General features: G+C 33.4%; 3 protein-coding genes across 3 annotated transcripts; all 3 read right to left on the reverse strand.

Moving 5' to 3' along the window:
- Positions 1-738: 738 nt before the first annotated feature.
- LOC111639679 (cytochrome P450 4C1-like) lies at positions 739-5362 on the reverse strand. The gene is made up of 8 exons (XM_023385600.1): positions 5287-5362; positions 2989-3115; positions 2726-2923; positions 2480-2653; positions 1647-1713; positions 1387-1566; positions 1196-1324; positions 739-1081 (listed from the first exon to the last, which is right to left on the reverse strand). Exons 1-8 carry the CDS (start codon positions 5346-5348, stop codon positions 969-971), a joined length of 1050 nt encoding a protein of 349 aa, XP_023241368.1. The 5' UTR covers positions 5349-5362; the 3' UTR covers positions 739-968.
- Positions 5363-5411: 49 nt separating this feature from the next.
- LOC111639676 lies at positions 5412-6575 on the reverse strand (the record flags this gene model as incomplete). Its single annotated transcript, XM_023385596.1, has 1 exon — positions 5412-6575. A coding segment is annotated over exon 1 (1164 nt), but the record flags the coding sequence as incomplete, so codon positions are not given.
- Positions 6576-11969: 5394 nt separating this feature from the next.
- On the reverse strand, positions 11970-14929 carry LOC111639675. The gene has a single exon (XM_023385595.1). The coding sequence runs from the start codon at positions 14710-14712 to the stop codon at positions 12241-12243; it is 2472 nt and encodes an 823-aa protein (XP_023241363.1). The 5' UTR covers positions 14713-14929; the 3' UTR covers positions 11970-12240.
- Positions 14930-15370: the final 441 nt, after the last annotated feature.

Here is a 15370-nt window from a genome sequence, read left to right on the forward strand (position 1 = left end):
TTATTTGTTAATTGTATGGGAAAATGCTTTATTTTCTCACACAATTAACACAATTTAAACATTTTTGCCAGGACAGTTTACACAATTTTCCTGATTCCTCCTCTTGTGGAATAATGAAGTGCATAATATTACTTTTAACTTGAGAGTAAATTATAAGAAATCTTTAATAGTAAGATAATTAGATGCATTCAATCAATTGTTGTAAACGAACAGGTATAAAAAATCCAATGAAGTTTTTCGACATCGTAAAGATGTCAAACAGAATTAGCAAAACACAATAAATCATTGCTCGGAATCAAATGTCCATGAAAAATTTTTCACTTAAATGTTGCATTTGGGTGCAATTTGAAAGAGATTGTACATTTATAAATTTCGATTGTCGTGCGTTTGTTTGTATGTGTGAATGAATGTTTGTTTATTACTCTGATTACTGTTCCTCTTTATTTTCGAGAATGGAGCCAAATAAATGACAATGGATAGAAGAAATACACGGCAAAAAGAAAAAAAGGCCTCCATTAGCTGTATATTAACTTTCAGATTGTAACGGAAAGTATAATAATTTGATTCAAATATTTCCTCTAAAAGAAGTTAGACAGGTGACTGGCACCACACTCACAGGAATAGCATGATGTACAGAAAAATACACGATTAAATTATAATATTATCATATTAAATTATCGTGAAAAGCATTCCGACTGCTCTGTTGTAAGATAAATAAATACACTAAACGCTTTAAAATATATTTTTAAAAAATTTATTACTGAAATTTAGTATATTATTTTCGACACAGCGACATTAATCAATCTAAACGGAAAGGGTCTATGTCAGATGACAAAGATGGAAGACGGCATTCACCTTTCACACGTAATAAATCACAGTAATATAAATTGCGAAAAAGTTCAATTGTTTCTGACAAACGTAGTATAAAAACGTTTTAATAACATAGAAAAGAAAAGAGCTGAAAGAAATCAGACGTATGTGTCAACGTTTGCAGGTCGCCTTCTATTTCTTTTATCTAACATTGACCTTTTTTGGCCAATGTCTACACTATTGAAGCGCGGATTATCATATTGATAAGAATCTGGAATACATGAAACATTGTATTATGAACAACTGTTTCGTTAATTTATAGATTTTATACTTTCTGAAAGAAGCTATTTCTTTCTTTATCGTTTTTCGACAATCATTCTTATACCGAATTTCGGACGAAGAATGACGTCGGCAGATTCGAAAATCTTATCTCTGTGGTCTAAAGACTTCACTCGAAAATGTCGAAGAACATTCGCTAAAACTGTCTTCATCTCCATCATGGCGAATCTTTGACCTGGAGAATGGTAAATACGTCAGAAGCACAAGAGGCTTTTGTCTCATATCACAATTACTTACCTATGCAATTGCGTGGACCGGCAGAGAACGGTAGAAAGGCAAAGGGATGACGTTTCTCGCAGTTTTCTGGTAGAAATCGATCTGGATCGAACACGTCGGGATTAACAAAAACTGTTGGATTATGATGAATCCCATAAATGTTTACTGCAACAGACGATTTTGCCGGCAAAATATAATCACCTGAAAGATAATTTCATTGTTATCAATGGAATTTTTGTAATTGCTGGGAAGCGTATTTACTCTTAAAATGCGATACATACCCACTTTCAAATCAGATGGATTCCTTCTCACTATGACTGGAACCGGAGGATAGATTCTGAGTGTCTCCTGAAATTACTTTAATATTTCAAAATCGTTGTCGAGTATTTGATATCATANAAATCGGATGGATTCCTTCTCACTATGACTGGAACCGGAGGATAGATTCTGAGTGTCTCCTGAAATTACTTTAATATTTCAAAATAGTTGTCGAGTATTTGATATCATAATTTTTTTTTGTATTTACGAACAAAATTCACAAAATTTTAAAAATGGTTTGTTGCTCTTAAATACTTTCTGTTAAAATACAAAAAAGTTTCTATTAATATAAAAAAGAAAAAATGCGAAATACATGTCATAGATACATAAGTATATGGAGATAGAATTGGAAAATAGTAAAAGTTTCCTTATCTATTGTTTCTGATTAAGAGTAAAAATCGATAAATGTAGCACCTCTTTATTATACCTGTCTACACTGATAATGCTTAGTGCTCGTACAGTTATAACGGCGTTTTCATAATTATATTGTACAGCTTTAAACATTGTTTTAAGTTTACATTTTCCTTGTATAATTTTAAATATATTAAAGTTTTTTAGTTAATAGCAACTGATGAAAGACTATTTTCTCTCGGTAAATAGTCCAAAGTGCATTTTGGGTTTTTCGTTCCCATACTTATGTAGTGATTTTTGTGTTTATCAAACTTTTTCGCTTCGATTCCAAATCGTTTCTGCCCATCATTGGTCTGATAAGCCCTCACTTAAATGCCTCACGGTTGTTGATAATTTAAATGTCTAAATTTTACCTTTCACCAGGCATTTAAAAGTAAATTGTTACCTTGACAACACGTTCCAGATACTTCATTTTTCTAAGGTCTTCGGACGAAATAGGATTATTCATGTCTTCACCAAAAATTTCTTTTTGTTCCTGGTAAACATTCTCTTGTATATCGGGATACAATCCGAGTAGATAAAGAGACCAACTAATACCCATTGCAGTTGTGTCGTACCCCTAAAAAAAAGACAATTTTTATATACCCTCCAATTATTTTTTTCTTAAATTAGTAAATGAAACTGATTTTACTTCGAACATGAATGTGTCAACTTCTTCTCTGATATCTTCTTCGTTGAGACTTTTATCCGTTAAATGATGATAAAGCAGTAAATCCAGAAATGCTCGCCTCTTCTTTACCCCTGGAACTTCATTTTCTTCTTGAAAGTTGTCGATTGTTTGATTGTCTTTCAGTTCTTCGATCATTTTCTGTTTCTTTTCTCTAATTACCTGAATTGTTTTCGTTCTTTAATTAACAATGTAAATAGTTTATGAATAAAAACGAATGGACTTGCCTTTCTGTCGAATTCGTGAATAGTGTCAATATCTTTATAAAATTTTTTCCCTAATGGACTAAGGTTGAATATGGCACTGAACCAATACCAAGGCTTCGTTAACCATTGGATAACTGCTGATGTTATACTGAATTATAAAGCACAATGTGGTATATTATAAATGCTTCAAGTAACTGAAATATATTTCACATTGTAAAAAATATTCTAAAATTTTAAAACTGAAACAATATCACTTACGTTGTTTCGGATTTAAAACTTCGTAAAATACGTTATTCGTTAGATACGTTAGATATATAGTTATGTCAAACATGACATAAACAGTGTTAGTTGTTAAAGTGTAATATTAATATTAATTTATTTATTATTAACAGTTACAGAAATTTACAAAATATTCATTCGTTTATCTCTTCTCGCCATTTTTCTTTTTTTCTGATATTCAGACAGACAGCATTTGTGTTTTCTCATAAACGCCAGCAGTTGCGTCACTTCCGGTAACATATGACTGAATTGATGCTGAGATTGTAAATACGCCCACTGATTTCAGGGTTATGCAAAGCTAAGATCAAAAAATTTTACTTTTTGGAACCAGCTTCATTTCTTGTGTGTTTAGACGAATGAAAGGTCTCTAATACATACTTAATAACAAAAGTGTGACAATGGATAAAAATAATTTATTTTTTACTTATTGCAAAACTACCTTACATTCAAATAGTTTGATACCGTTATACTAATATGCTTAATTGCGCCGTTGAATGTAAAATCGTATTTAAAAGATATTTAGTGTATTTTTCCCTTATGAAAGAGGCAGCAAGGGTTGCATTGTATGCGTAAATGGAAACTCTTTCGTTTTTTCGAAAAATCACAGGGCACATAAAGCAAGTTGTATTTTATGAGAAAGTGTTTAACAGCATGAAACTAGTGTGTCTGTGAGTCTGGAGGAGTCTGGTCATAAGGAGAATACTATCCATTGTATGAAAATTGCAATTATGACTTTTCATAGTGGTAAAGCTAAGTTTGTGGATCTATGGATTATTGTTGTACAATAATCCATAGATTATTAACTCTATGGATTATTGTTGTACAATAATCCATAGAGAAACGAAAATAGTAATTATATGAAAATTGAAAAAATAGGTAGAAAATCCTTAGAGTTATTCAAAAGCAANACCATTGGATAACTGCGGATGTTATACTAAATTATAAAGCACAATGTGGTATATTATAAATGCTTCAAGTAACTGAAATATATTTCACATTGTAAAAAATATTCTAAAATTTTAAAACTGAAACAATATCACTTACGTTGTTTCGGATTTAAAACTTCGTAAAATACGTTATTCGTTAGATACGTTAGATATATAGTTATGTCAAACATGACATAAACAGTGTTAGTTGTTAAAGTGTAATATTAATATTAATTTATTTATTATTAACAGTTACAGAAATTTACAAAATATTCATTCGTTTATCTCTTCTCGCCATTTTTCTTTTTTTCTGATATTCAGACAGACAGCATTTGTGTTTTCTCATAAACGCCAGCAGTTGCGTCACTTCCGGTAACATATGACTGAATTGATGCTGAGATTGTAAATACGCCCACTGATTTCAGGGTTATGCAAAGCTAAGATCAAAAAATTTTACTTTTTGGAACCAGCTTCATTTCTTGTGTGTTTAGACGAATGAAAGGTCTCTAATACATACTTAATAACAAAAGTGTGACAATGGATAAAAATAATTTATTTTTTACTTATTGCAAAACTACCTTACATTCAAATAGTTTGATACCGTTATACTAATATGCTTAATTGCGCCGTTGAATGTAAAATCGTATTTAAAAGATATTTAGTGTATTTTTCCCTTATGGAAGAGGCAGCAAGGGTTGCATTGTATGCGTAAATGGAAACTCTTTCGTTTTTTTCGAAAAATCACAGGGCACATAAAGCAAGTTGTATTTTATGAGAAAGTGTTTAACAGCATGAAACTAGTGTGTCTGTGAGTCTGGAGGAGTCTGGTCATAAGGAGAATACTATCCATTGTATGAAAATTGCAATTATGACTTTTCATAGTGGTAAAGCTAAGTTTGTGGATCTATGGATTATTGTTGTACAATAATCCATAGATTATTAACTCTATGGATTATTGTTGTACAATAATCCATAGAGAAACGAAAATAGTAATTATATGAAAATTGAAAAAATAGGTAGAAAATCCTTAGAGTTATTCAAAAGCAAGTTATAAATAGTTTTGAATAGAAGAGTTCTATTCATATTTGTCATTAAATATTTCTTTTCAACTTACTCATTAATGGCAACTCCATAATCAGTGCCAGATTTGTCTTGAGTGTTGAATCGAACTCCCATTGCTGAATCTGTAAATAATAATAGTATACAGTAGAGCGTCGATNTGTTTTTATCATTACTGTTCTCTTCTAATTTATCGTTCTCTAAGGTTGTTTCCATTTCGTTCGTTTCCATAAGGCAGTCGAATTTATTTTGTAAGGTGAGTATGTCATTTTCTTGGTCTTTTGCCGCTATCGTATTTCTCGTAATATTAATATTGGGAAGGAATTTTGTTTTTTTCCTCCGTTTAGCTGTTAGGAGCGGTGACGAATTTTCATTATTGTAAGGTACAGCCGGGGGGTTTGTTGTTTCATCCTTTTCAATGCTTGTTGTTGTCTGATTCTGGGCAGCACTTACCTCTGCTTCATTTACCTCTTTGTTTAGAGGTATCTGGAGTTCGTTAATGCCTGCGGCAGTAGTTAAGCTATTTCCTTTGTTCTGGATACTTCCAGAACATTCTTTGTCGAGGTCGTCCATAATTTCTGCCCAGTCCGTTTTATTTTGTAACTTGGAAGCGAAAGTGACTCCCAAACATTTATCGTCGTTATGGCCGAATTTGTTACATTTTTTACATTTCGGCGTAGTACACTGCCTCCGTAAGTGGCCCTTATTTTTACATCGGTAGCATAACGGGGGACGACCGGCTATTACGACAGCTCCTGACATACCTTTGACCTTAATAAAGTATAGTAGTGATTCTAAGTTCACATCCCTTTTTAACTCTATCCATATCCGTCGTTTGTTTGTAAGGATATGCTCTAATCCCTCGACGTTGCATTTGACGAATTCGCATTTTACTATTCTCCCGTAGTTTATAAAATGTTTCGTCACAAGCTCGTGAGATAGTTCGGGAGGGAGCCAGTGTATTGTGGCTATTATTTTCCGGTTTTCTATACTTATGATATTACAGGGCTTACCTTTTACATTTATCGTTCCTTTATTTAAAAGATTTTCCACGGAAGCTTCATTCTTAAGCCCGATCGTAAAGACATGAGTCACTACAGAAACTCCAAAGTGAATGATATCCTTTAAGTCGATAATTTCCTTCAGTTCAGGTACAAAGTCTTCAATGTTGTAAGGACCGTTTCCTGGATCGACGACAAACAGTAGGGTCTTCCGCCAGTCTACATCATTTGGAAAATTTAATAATTTCATAATTTCGGCATTCGAAAGAGCACTTCTGTTATAACGTGTTGTACTGGGTGAATCACCCATGCTTTCGGCACTAGTAACAGGGAGCGAGGCCATCACACGTCTGCACACTACGGTGGCTAAACCTGTTCCCCCGTTCGGCCATCCGTCCGCTTATTTTATCGTACTGAAGCTGGTGCAGTTGATTACGGATGACATTTGAATTGTAATCTAGAGTTACTATACTACTTTGTTACTATGGAAACTTTAAATAAGCATATATAAGTTTAATAAATAAGCATAATTCATAGACGCATATAATTACTTGATTCATGTAAAATTATCCGTAATTTTACCGGTCCGCATAAGAAAAAGGTCGAAATGCACTGATCTATAAGATTTAGGGTCGTCTTTTGTAATTGCCAGTATTATAGACGAGTAACACTGAATAGAAATGTAACTACTATCCAGAATTTAAGTAAATACTCTCGATAATACTGTAGTAACACTCGGCTTTACGTTTTCATAAAAAAAAAAAAATCCAGCAACGAATTGCTTAAGTTTCTCGGCAACATTTAAAACTGCACATGGCGCCATCTGTTATGATATTTTATTATTAAAAACTTTATATTTCATTATTATAAAATGGCAAAAAGCTTAATTTTGAGAGGTTAGGGATGGGTTTTATAAAAAAAAAAGAAAAAGAAAAACTGCAAATGATAGTAATTAGTAAAATCGTCATTAATTCCGACTGTAATCGAGATAGGAAACACGATCCCCACCAGTGCTGTAGCGTGGATGTCAGCCGCCCGGGGCGGAGGAAAATTTCGCCGCCCTCTTATTTAGGTATCTCAATTTAAAAGACTAAAATTCAGTTTCGTCACAGAATAAGTAATGAAAAATTCCGTGCTCATTTCAATCGGGCCGAATCGAAGATGCGACAAAAATATGAAATGAAATGGTTCAAATTTTTACAAGATATTATTATTATTTATTGTGAAATTTTGCCGCCCCCTAAAAGTGCCGCCCGGGGTGGACCGCCCCTGCCGCCCCCACTACGCTACGCTACTGATCCCCACTCCGTCCATCTTTCACCATCATAGTATAATAGCATCAATCCCCCTAATATTCAAACATCCCAGCAAAATTTCAGAAATTTTTGACAAAACACAGAAGTTATTACGCTCAAAAGTAGGTAAACAAAATCATGGCCCCCACACACATCTATACATACAGAAAACCCCCGAATTTCTTGCATTTCTCGACGTTTCAAGATCTCCTGAATCCAAAAATGTAGAAATCTTGGAGGATCATTTTTTGACTCATCGCAATAGTAAGTACTATACCTGTACATACTTGTATTAGGGATAAATAAAACATTTCTGACATATCTTAACAGAAATAATTTGTCAATAGTTTTTGATGCCTGACTTTCTTCAACCAAGCCAATAAGACTCAAGCCAAACTCGTAATCAGAGAAAAGCATCATTAATTGCGATCTTTTGGGAAAGTTGGGACAAAGACGAATGTAGGGGTGAAGTGGAAACTCATGATATGCGTGTTTTGATTGGATAATCCGACTCGTTTGTAATGTACAGATACAGTACATGAGTGTTGGAGATCACAGTAACGATGTATTTGCATATGGTATCCGGCTAATGAGTACAATAGATGTGCAGATAAAAGTAATCTTTTTAGCTGTTTGTTGTAAGTTTTGAGGTAAGTAAGCAACTATATTAATTAATTAACTACGTTCTTTTGTAGATTTAAATGCGAGTGTTATTTTCCGATAGCCATGAATAATAGCTTGAAATTTTTACCTTTAAGTTATCATATGCTGTCTTTGAACATGTGGCATTTTCATGCGTATGTTGCTCATGAGGCAGACTGGAAAGAGGCAAACTGAAAAATTTTCCACTGTATCCTGTCTTGTTTCTACTTTGTTTTTGCATATTAATTGACGAGGCTATCACAAGCAAATGCTCAGCTCAGAAACAGATTTTATTGATGCATAAGTTGAAATTTATTTTGTGACAAATGTACTGTACCAATAATATCATTATCCACCACTTTCTCAGCAAATAAATCNAAAATAATTAATTATAAAGTGAAGATTAAAATTCGTTTTAAAACATACTTCCATACAAAATATTATCTTTTGTCAATGATTTAATGTACTGTATTTAATCGAAATATACGTAGCAATAATCATGTCACAGACAGAGTGACAAATCAGTAAACAACAATTCAAATCAATGTGCATGCTCGCTTGCGCAACACATATCCTCGTGCGCGGCAATAATTTGAGCAGCCGCTCAGCTTAAAGTGAACCTGCCGGGAAGATAGAGGAATGTGTAATAATACAATAAATTAATGTTTATTTTTCTATGTTTCGGTTTCATAAAAAAATTTTATGGTAAACACGATTTCCAATATTTCTCTAAACAGGCTGATTATTCTGAAGAAAACGTTTAGTGGAAAACAGTTTATTTGCATTTATAATAAAACCATTAAATATGTTTTTTTCCCTATATAACTTTCGAGCCGTTCATTAAATTTTAAATCTGATTACATTGTTGGATTTATCACTTTATATAGAAATTCTTTAAAACAATGCACTTTATGATGTACTGTACAGTAAGTTACAATTTGACATTATAACCGTTTTGATCTTTAATTAAAGATCAAAATGCCAAAAAGCATGCAGTTTTGACATTCTCAAAGTTTCACACTTTTATATTTACTAGAATCAGAAATATAAGCCTGCTATGCCCTTCTGGAATACGCTATACATAATTTTATATATGTATATAAACATGGAACGTTAACTGATTGAAATGATATTCGAACTTTGCATACATTTTGAAATGATTGAGAAACGTTTTTGGAATAAATTCCATTACTATTTTGTACGCAAAAGTTGATCATTTGAAAAATTTTAGAGCTTCAAGATCTATAAAATGAAATATTGAAATAAAAAAATAGTTATAAAGTTATGAAACTATATAAATTTTAAATAGCAAACGTTTATCTAATTAGAAGTGTTTAGGCTTATATATAGGCCTATAAATAATCAGACTTTGATTGTTGTTTATGAATTGAAACGCAACACACAGGCGATCTGCCGAAGGGATGCCTCTTCGAAAGACTTTCTTTGGGAAAATGACCCCTATTTAAGTGTTACAAACGTGAAGAAACCCGGAAAACTCCATATGGTTTAGTTGTTAGCCATTTGGCGAAGCGCAAACGCGCTTCGCCAAAGGGCTAACAACTAATGTTCAGCGGTTTCATACATTCTGCCACATATGTCATTTGAACTACGATATTTACATTATTTCTACATTATTATGCATCTAAACTTTACTTCGATTTTAAAGATACGCGACATTGACGAAATATTCAAACTTTGCTTACGTTTCGAAGTGATTGACTTAATGTGTCATTCACTTCAAAATTGTAGACCGAGTCTCCAACCTATGGCCCGAAGCATATTTATAGCTTATTTTCACCGACATGTTCTATCATCAACATTCGAACTAGTTCAAACATATAAACTTTTGAAAAGTCAACTAAATTTTATAGACGTTGCTGCAAACGTTTTTACAAAAATGTAAATAACTTAAAGAGAGAAATATGTTAAATTTTTACAAGGAAGAAGAAAATTTTAAAAGTCAAGCACGGGGAATGTTTTCTATTTTGCTTTTGCCTACCTTACTCGTTAGCTGACAAACTTTTTCGAAAAGAAAATCTGCTATATCAAATCAAAATATCGATCAACGCTTTCTAATATATATAAAAGATTTTAATATTGGATGACACAAAATTTATTCCCGATTTTGATGACATCCTTTCGAAAAAGAAAATTCAAATCTCACATTGATTTATGTCCATTGGTATTCAGAAATGAAACCAACATAATCTCTGACTATATCTTTTGTACATGGCCCTGACTTAACCTTGTCAGCTCACATGATCTTTCCAGTAAAAGATTGGAAACTTCTATTATAGACTCTCGCATCTTGTTGTAAAATAATTTATATTATTAAATTCTTATATTTATTCTATAGATTTTAATACAGCTTCCTCAGTGTTAGTGTTAAAACAAATATTCGACTAGACTTATAATTTAAACTGCTATTTGAATGCAATCACGCAAACAAATTAATCAACCAAAAATAATTCTGTCAATTTTTTTAAATGTTAAATTAATATACATTAGTATATCGGACTAAAAACAGGATTTCGTTAAATAGAAATTGTACATAAAAAATTTCGAAATAATAATTTTTGATAATCATAATAGATGGCGCCATAATATTTTTGTGAGGAAAATATGAATTGCTCACTGTGGCTTGTTTTAGTTTTCTTTTTGATAATGTAACGTGAATAACCTATAACCAGGACATCTCACTTTCCTGTAGACATTTTATAGAAACTGCACGAGATTTCATCTGATAAATTTATATAAGGAAAATATATAATGGATGGAAATTCGGGATCAAACTTTTACAAAGTTTCCAGGAAGCTTTCTAAATCCGTCTATTTATATAAATTTTAAGGTGACTTCTTCTGTTATATAAAATTTCAATTTTATTTCTCTAAGTAGAACAATTGCGTCATCAAGTTATTAAAACAAACTCGAGATGCATTTGACCTGAAAACTTTTTTTTAAAAGAATGTTCATGTATCATTGTTGAAAAAAATTAAAAGATTATCGAGTTCTCTATCTATTTTACTTTTAATTACTAATAAACAAAAAATAAGGTCATTATTAAATACTGATGAATTTTTTGAAAGTTAGAAAGTTTAAACTCTTAACAATGCCAATAAGTAATTAACATGGTTACGCAAAATGTCCTACATTTAGTTTTTTTTTCTGGCTGCAGCATGATGGAAAGAGTCATTTCTCTATCGTAGTAAGTCTATGTAAGGTAAAAAAGGGCAGTTAATGGGTGTAGTCTGTCTCGAGCTACTATTATCGAATTAACGACGCGGGTAGTTCTAATGATTTTTCATTCTTGAGAAAATCGCTTTTAGTCGGAAATCAAGAATGTTATCCAATTTGTTTTTCATTTCCGAAAGACAATTAAGCTGTGCATAGATGAAGCTATCAAAATCAGGCAGGTGTAACAGGCAATAGTTGAGTCGATGATTATCGGATAGAAGTACGTCGAGTGAAGAAGAAAAACTTTTAAAAGGAGGAAAAAAAAATTTGCACGAGTCATGGACTCTTGTTACCTTAGACCGGAAGTGTCATCTAGCAATTAGGAGCTTCAGCTTCTTTTGTATTTAACTATCTGAAATATTAATAGTCTACTAAATATTTTTCATCCATAATCTATTTCTATTATATTAATATAATAGAAATGGGTTATGGATAATATATACATGGAATATATGTGAATATGTAAATACATATAGATATATGTATTTTTTTTTTCTGAGTTTCTTAAGTTAAAAAGCGACAACAAAATTCAATAGTGATTCCACAAATGTTTTTATTTTGGGAAAGCATGGTTTAAACATGGGGCAAATAAAACGTTAATTGTATAAGTTACAAAAATATAAGTTAACCCACATTAATCAGGTTAAGTTCGACCCAAAGTTATTGGGGTTAGAAGTCGAAAACAATCATTCACTCGACCCATATTTGTACACTGTATTATGAGTCTTCCGGCCGAATTTTGAGCATCTCAAGTCCTTTCGTAAGTTGTTAATTTTGTACTCAGTTTGGTTTTAGTTTATTTCCAAGCGTTGATTGATTTACTGCAGTTAAATGATTTCACGGAATATAACCGAGTTCTTCTCGTATGTCCGTTTGTGACCAACGATGGAAACCGTCCTTGTTTATTCCGTGCTTCACTCGAATGCGAGTGACTTGATCGGCAAAATGCTTCATTTCCATTTCGGATTTATTATTGTTCATAGTCTCTGAATAATCTGAATGATATTCTTCTACTCCAGAATCTGAGGAACTATGTCCTCTCATAACTCCACTCTTCCTTCTTCTTCTTCTACGCTTCTTTTTCATCACTAATTGACGAGCTGTACTTCCTCCAAGAGCAGATCCGGTTGGACTGGAAGGTCTATGCTGCGTTTTATCTTTAGGGGATGAATTTGACAGTCTTAGATCTTGAAAACTCCAGGACATGCCATGTTTTTTCATGTTGACATCTGTATGCGGATGACCATGTGGTTGACCATGCGGACTAAGACATATTTCCGATGTATCATAAGCGGAATCTTCAGAATAATCAATACCATTTTTCTTTTTTGATTTTTTCCCATCTTTTACACGATTTCTAAAACTTTCAATCAATTTTCCGGTTTTTTGTTTGGCCTTGCGGAAAGAAGATTGGCTAATTCTCTTAATAGTAGCGAGAAAGTTATGTTTTCCTCTCACTCGCTCTTCTGAGGACCATCGAATCATTTTGGTTGCGTTTTGTTTCGGATTTTTGGGAGCTGGAAGCGTTGCTGCTCGTTTATAAGAAGAATCTGATACTTGACTAAGATTAGACCAGTTCTTTACCGAACCACTTTTATTATAACTTCTTATTCCGTGTGGAATATGACAAGTAGTTTTTGGATTTGGCACCAAATAGATGCTACTATCAGGTGTGCTCAGTCTCTGAGACGGATATGTTACATCTATTGAAATTCTATTGTTGTGAACTACATCGTTGGATGGAATTACCTTATGGATTTTATGTGTTTCTTTAGATCTTCGATTTATTTCAGAATTATTGCTAATTACATTTGGCTTCTCGGAAGTGTTTGGTCGATAACATTCGTAACCAAAATAAGTAAGTTTAATTCCTGAATTACTTTCTTTATCCGATAATTTTTTATGCCATGGTTCATCTATGGATGATTCTTCGCTTTCGCTGCTGAACGTCATTGTACGTGTCTGAGTCATCTCTTCTAAAACTCTTCTGGGACTAGGAGATTTAACGCAGGCAGAATCAGATGTATTGGTTGGAGATGAAATCCACGACTCAGGTCCGTCACTTGGCAACCAACTGCTAGCGTCTGTCCAGAGATAATCATCCGTCATTGTAGCCATATCTTTCTTCTTTATTCTTATTCTGTGTTCCGAAAATGCACTAGCACCAGAAGTACTAGGTGTTTTACAAAACCCACTCGCTCGATAATCATTCCTATAAGGATTCCAAAAAGGTTCCCAACGTTCCTCAATTCTAGCCAGAGAAGATCCTATTTCACTATTGGTTCTAGAGGTGTTTGACATTTTGCTACTTCTGTTTGAGAATTTTGGACTGGACACTTTCAAGGTTATGACATTTTTACGTGGAGAGAGCGATTTAAAAGAGGGTCCTCTTTTTATTCCATTTTCGTTGTATCTTTTCGTCATTCGGCGAGTATTTGGAAGAACAGTCTTTCTGGAATCTTGTATTCGATACTGTCCATTTTGATTAAAATGTGATGATTTTTTCATAACATTTTCTCTCTTATTATTTTCGCATTCTTTATTTGTATTTTCGATTCTGTCGTTAATGTTATGCACAAGGGAATAAGACGGTCGAGGAGGAAGAGGAGCCAATTCACTCGGTATAGTGATGTCGGAAGGAGACTCTTCTTCTGTCCAAGGTACTGTATTATCTTCATTCCGATTTACAATAGGCATTACACGTGGCACACTTGTAGAGATTGGTAAACCATCATCTTTAGCTGTTCCCAGATGAGAACAGAGAGTGATGGCATCTTCAGCAGTAGCACAAACGAATGCATGACATTCCAATAATTTCGGAGTGGCGACACTCCGTAAAAGACATGCGAAGATAGAAGGATGAGTGAGACTGACCAAAAATCTTTGTTTAGAATTTAGTTGCACATAAGACTTAGGATCCACAACAGCTTCAGAACAAGCGATAGGTACGAAGGCTGCTCCAAACGTTTTTCTTTTAATAATTCTAGAATTAAATCGAACTGATGCCCACAAGACAATATTGGACAAGGGTGTGATCACTTTCGTAACAACAGGCACTGTTTCACCAGATCTTCGATCTACTTCGGAATCAGCAACTACTAAGCCATAATCAGAGACATCCAAATTTTGTGTCAGAGCCAGAGGATGAGCACTTCTTTGATCTTCTCCTCTTCTTCGGGCAGCCGAATATAATTCCAAAAGAGGTCGTTGAAGAATGGAGATACCCACTTGACGTTTTCCATGGCCAAAGGAGGTGCATCCCAAATATCTAACTCTAAATCCATTTTGTAAAGTAGAAGAATCAAACATGTTCAATCAAAGCATGATTCGTCCGTCACCGATAGAAGCTCAACTGCGACTGGCCTCTTTTCATCCTGGCCTAAATCTCGGCTAACGGTGCCTATCGCCAGAGGGAGGTGAAAGCTGTAACGAACCGGTTTGAAGCAGGTGTCGCTTCGGTGGGAGGTACATCGAGAGTGTCGCCTACTGACGAACAAAAAGTAGTTCAGGGACGCGTCCACGGCCTGCGTCGATCTCACTTCTTATGATCGATACGACAAAAAGAAAACCTATTCCGTATGGATATAGCCACTTTATTAATTAACCAGAAACAGGAAAGCGGAAATGGTGAACGTTTTTTCCGGTCTTAGACTCAGAGAGGCTAGATTAAATGTAATCGTAACTCGCTACCTCGATTAAATACTTTTATATAAAGTATATTCCCACAATTTTTCCTAAAGTAAAGTAAAAATTGATTATTTATTTGTATTAAAACGAAAATTTATTTCGAAATTTTGAAAATCACTTTCGATAAACTTTAGAAATTAGTTCCTATTCTGTGAAAGCGAATTCCCTTCTTATTCGAATTCGATTTAAAAAATATTTATAAATCAAAATATCAAACTAAAAATAGTTTAATTGGAAGAATGAGTCCACTTGTTTACACCAAATTATTTTAGTTTATAAA

This window comes from Centruroides sculpturatus, unplaced genomic scaffold (assembly GCF_000671375.1).
Source record: "Centruroides sculpturatus isolate CEXI.00-Female unplaced genomic scaffold, Cexi_2.0 scaffold1374, whole genome shotgun sequence".
Lineage (NCBI taxonomy): Eukaryota > Metazoa > Arthropoda > Arachnida > Scorpiones > Buthidae > Centruroides > Centruroides sculpturatus.

Excerpts from the sequence above, each read along its gene's own strand:
- LOC111639679 (XM_023385600.1), bottom strand. The coding sequence starts at position 5,348 with ATGGGAGTTCGATTCAACACTCAAGACAAATCTGGCACTGATTATGGA. Across the intron at positions 1,567-1,646 it reads TCCATCTGATTTGAAAGTGG|GTGATTATATTTTGCCGGCA; the intron begins GTATGTATCGCA and ends ATTATCTTTCAG. Across the intron at positions 1,082-1,195 it reads CATTCTTCGTCCGAAATTCG|ATTCTTATCAATATGATAAT; the intron begins GTATAAGAATGA and ends CATGTATTCCAG.
- LOC111639675 (XM_023385595.1), bottom strand. The coding sequence starts at position 14,712 with ATGTTTGATTCTTCTACTTTACAAAATGGATTTAGAGTTAGATATTTG.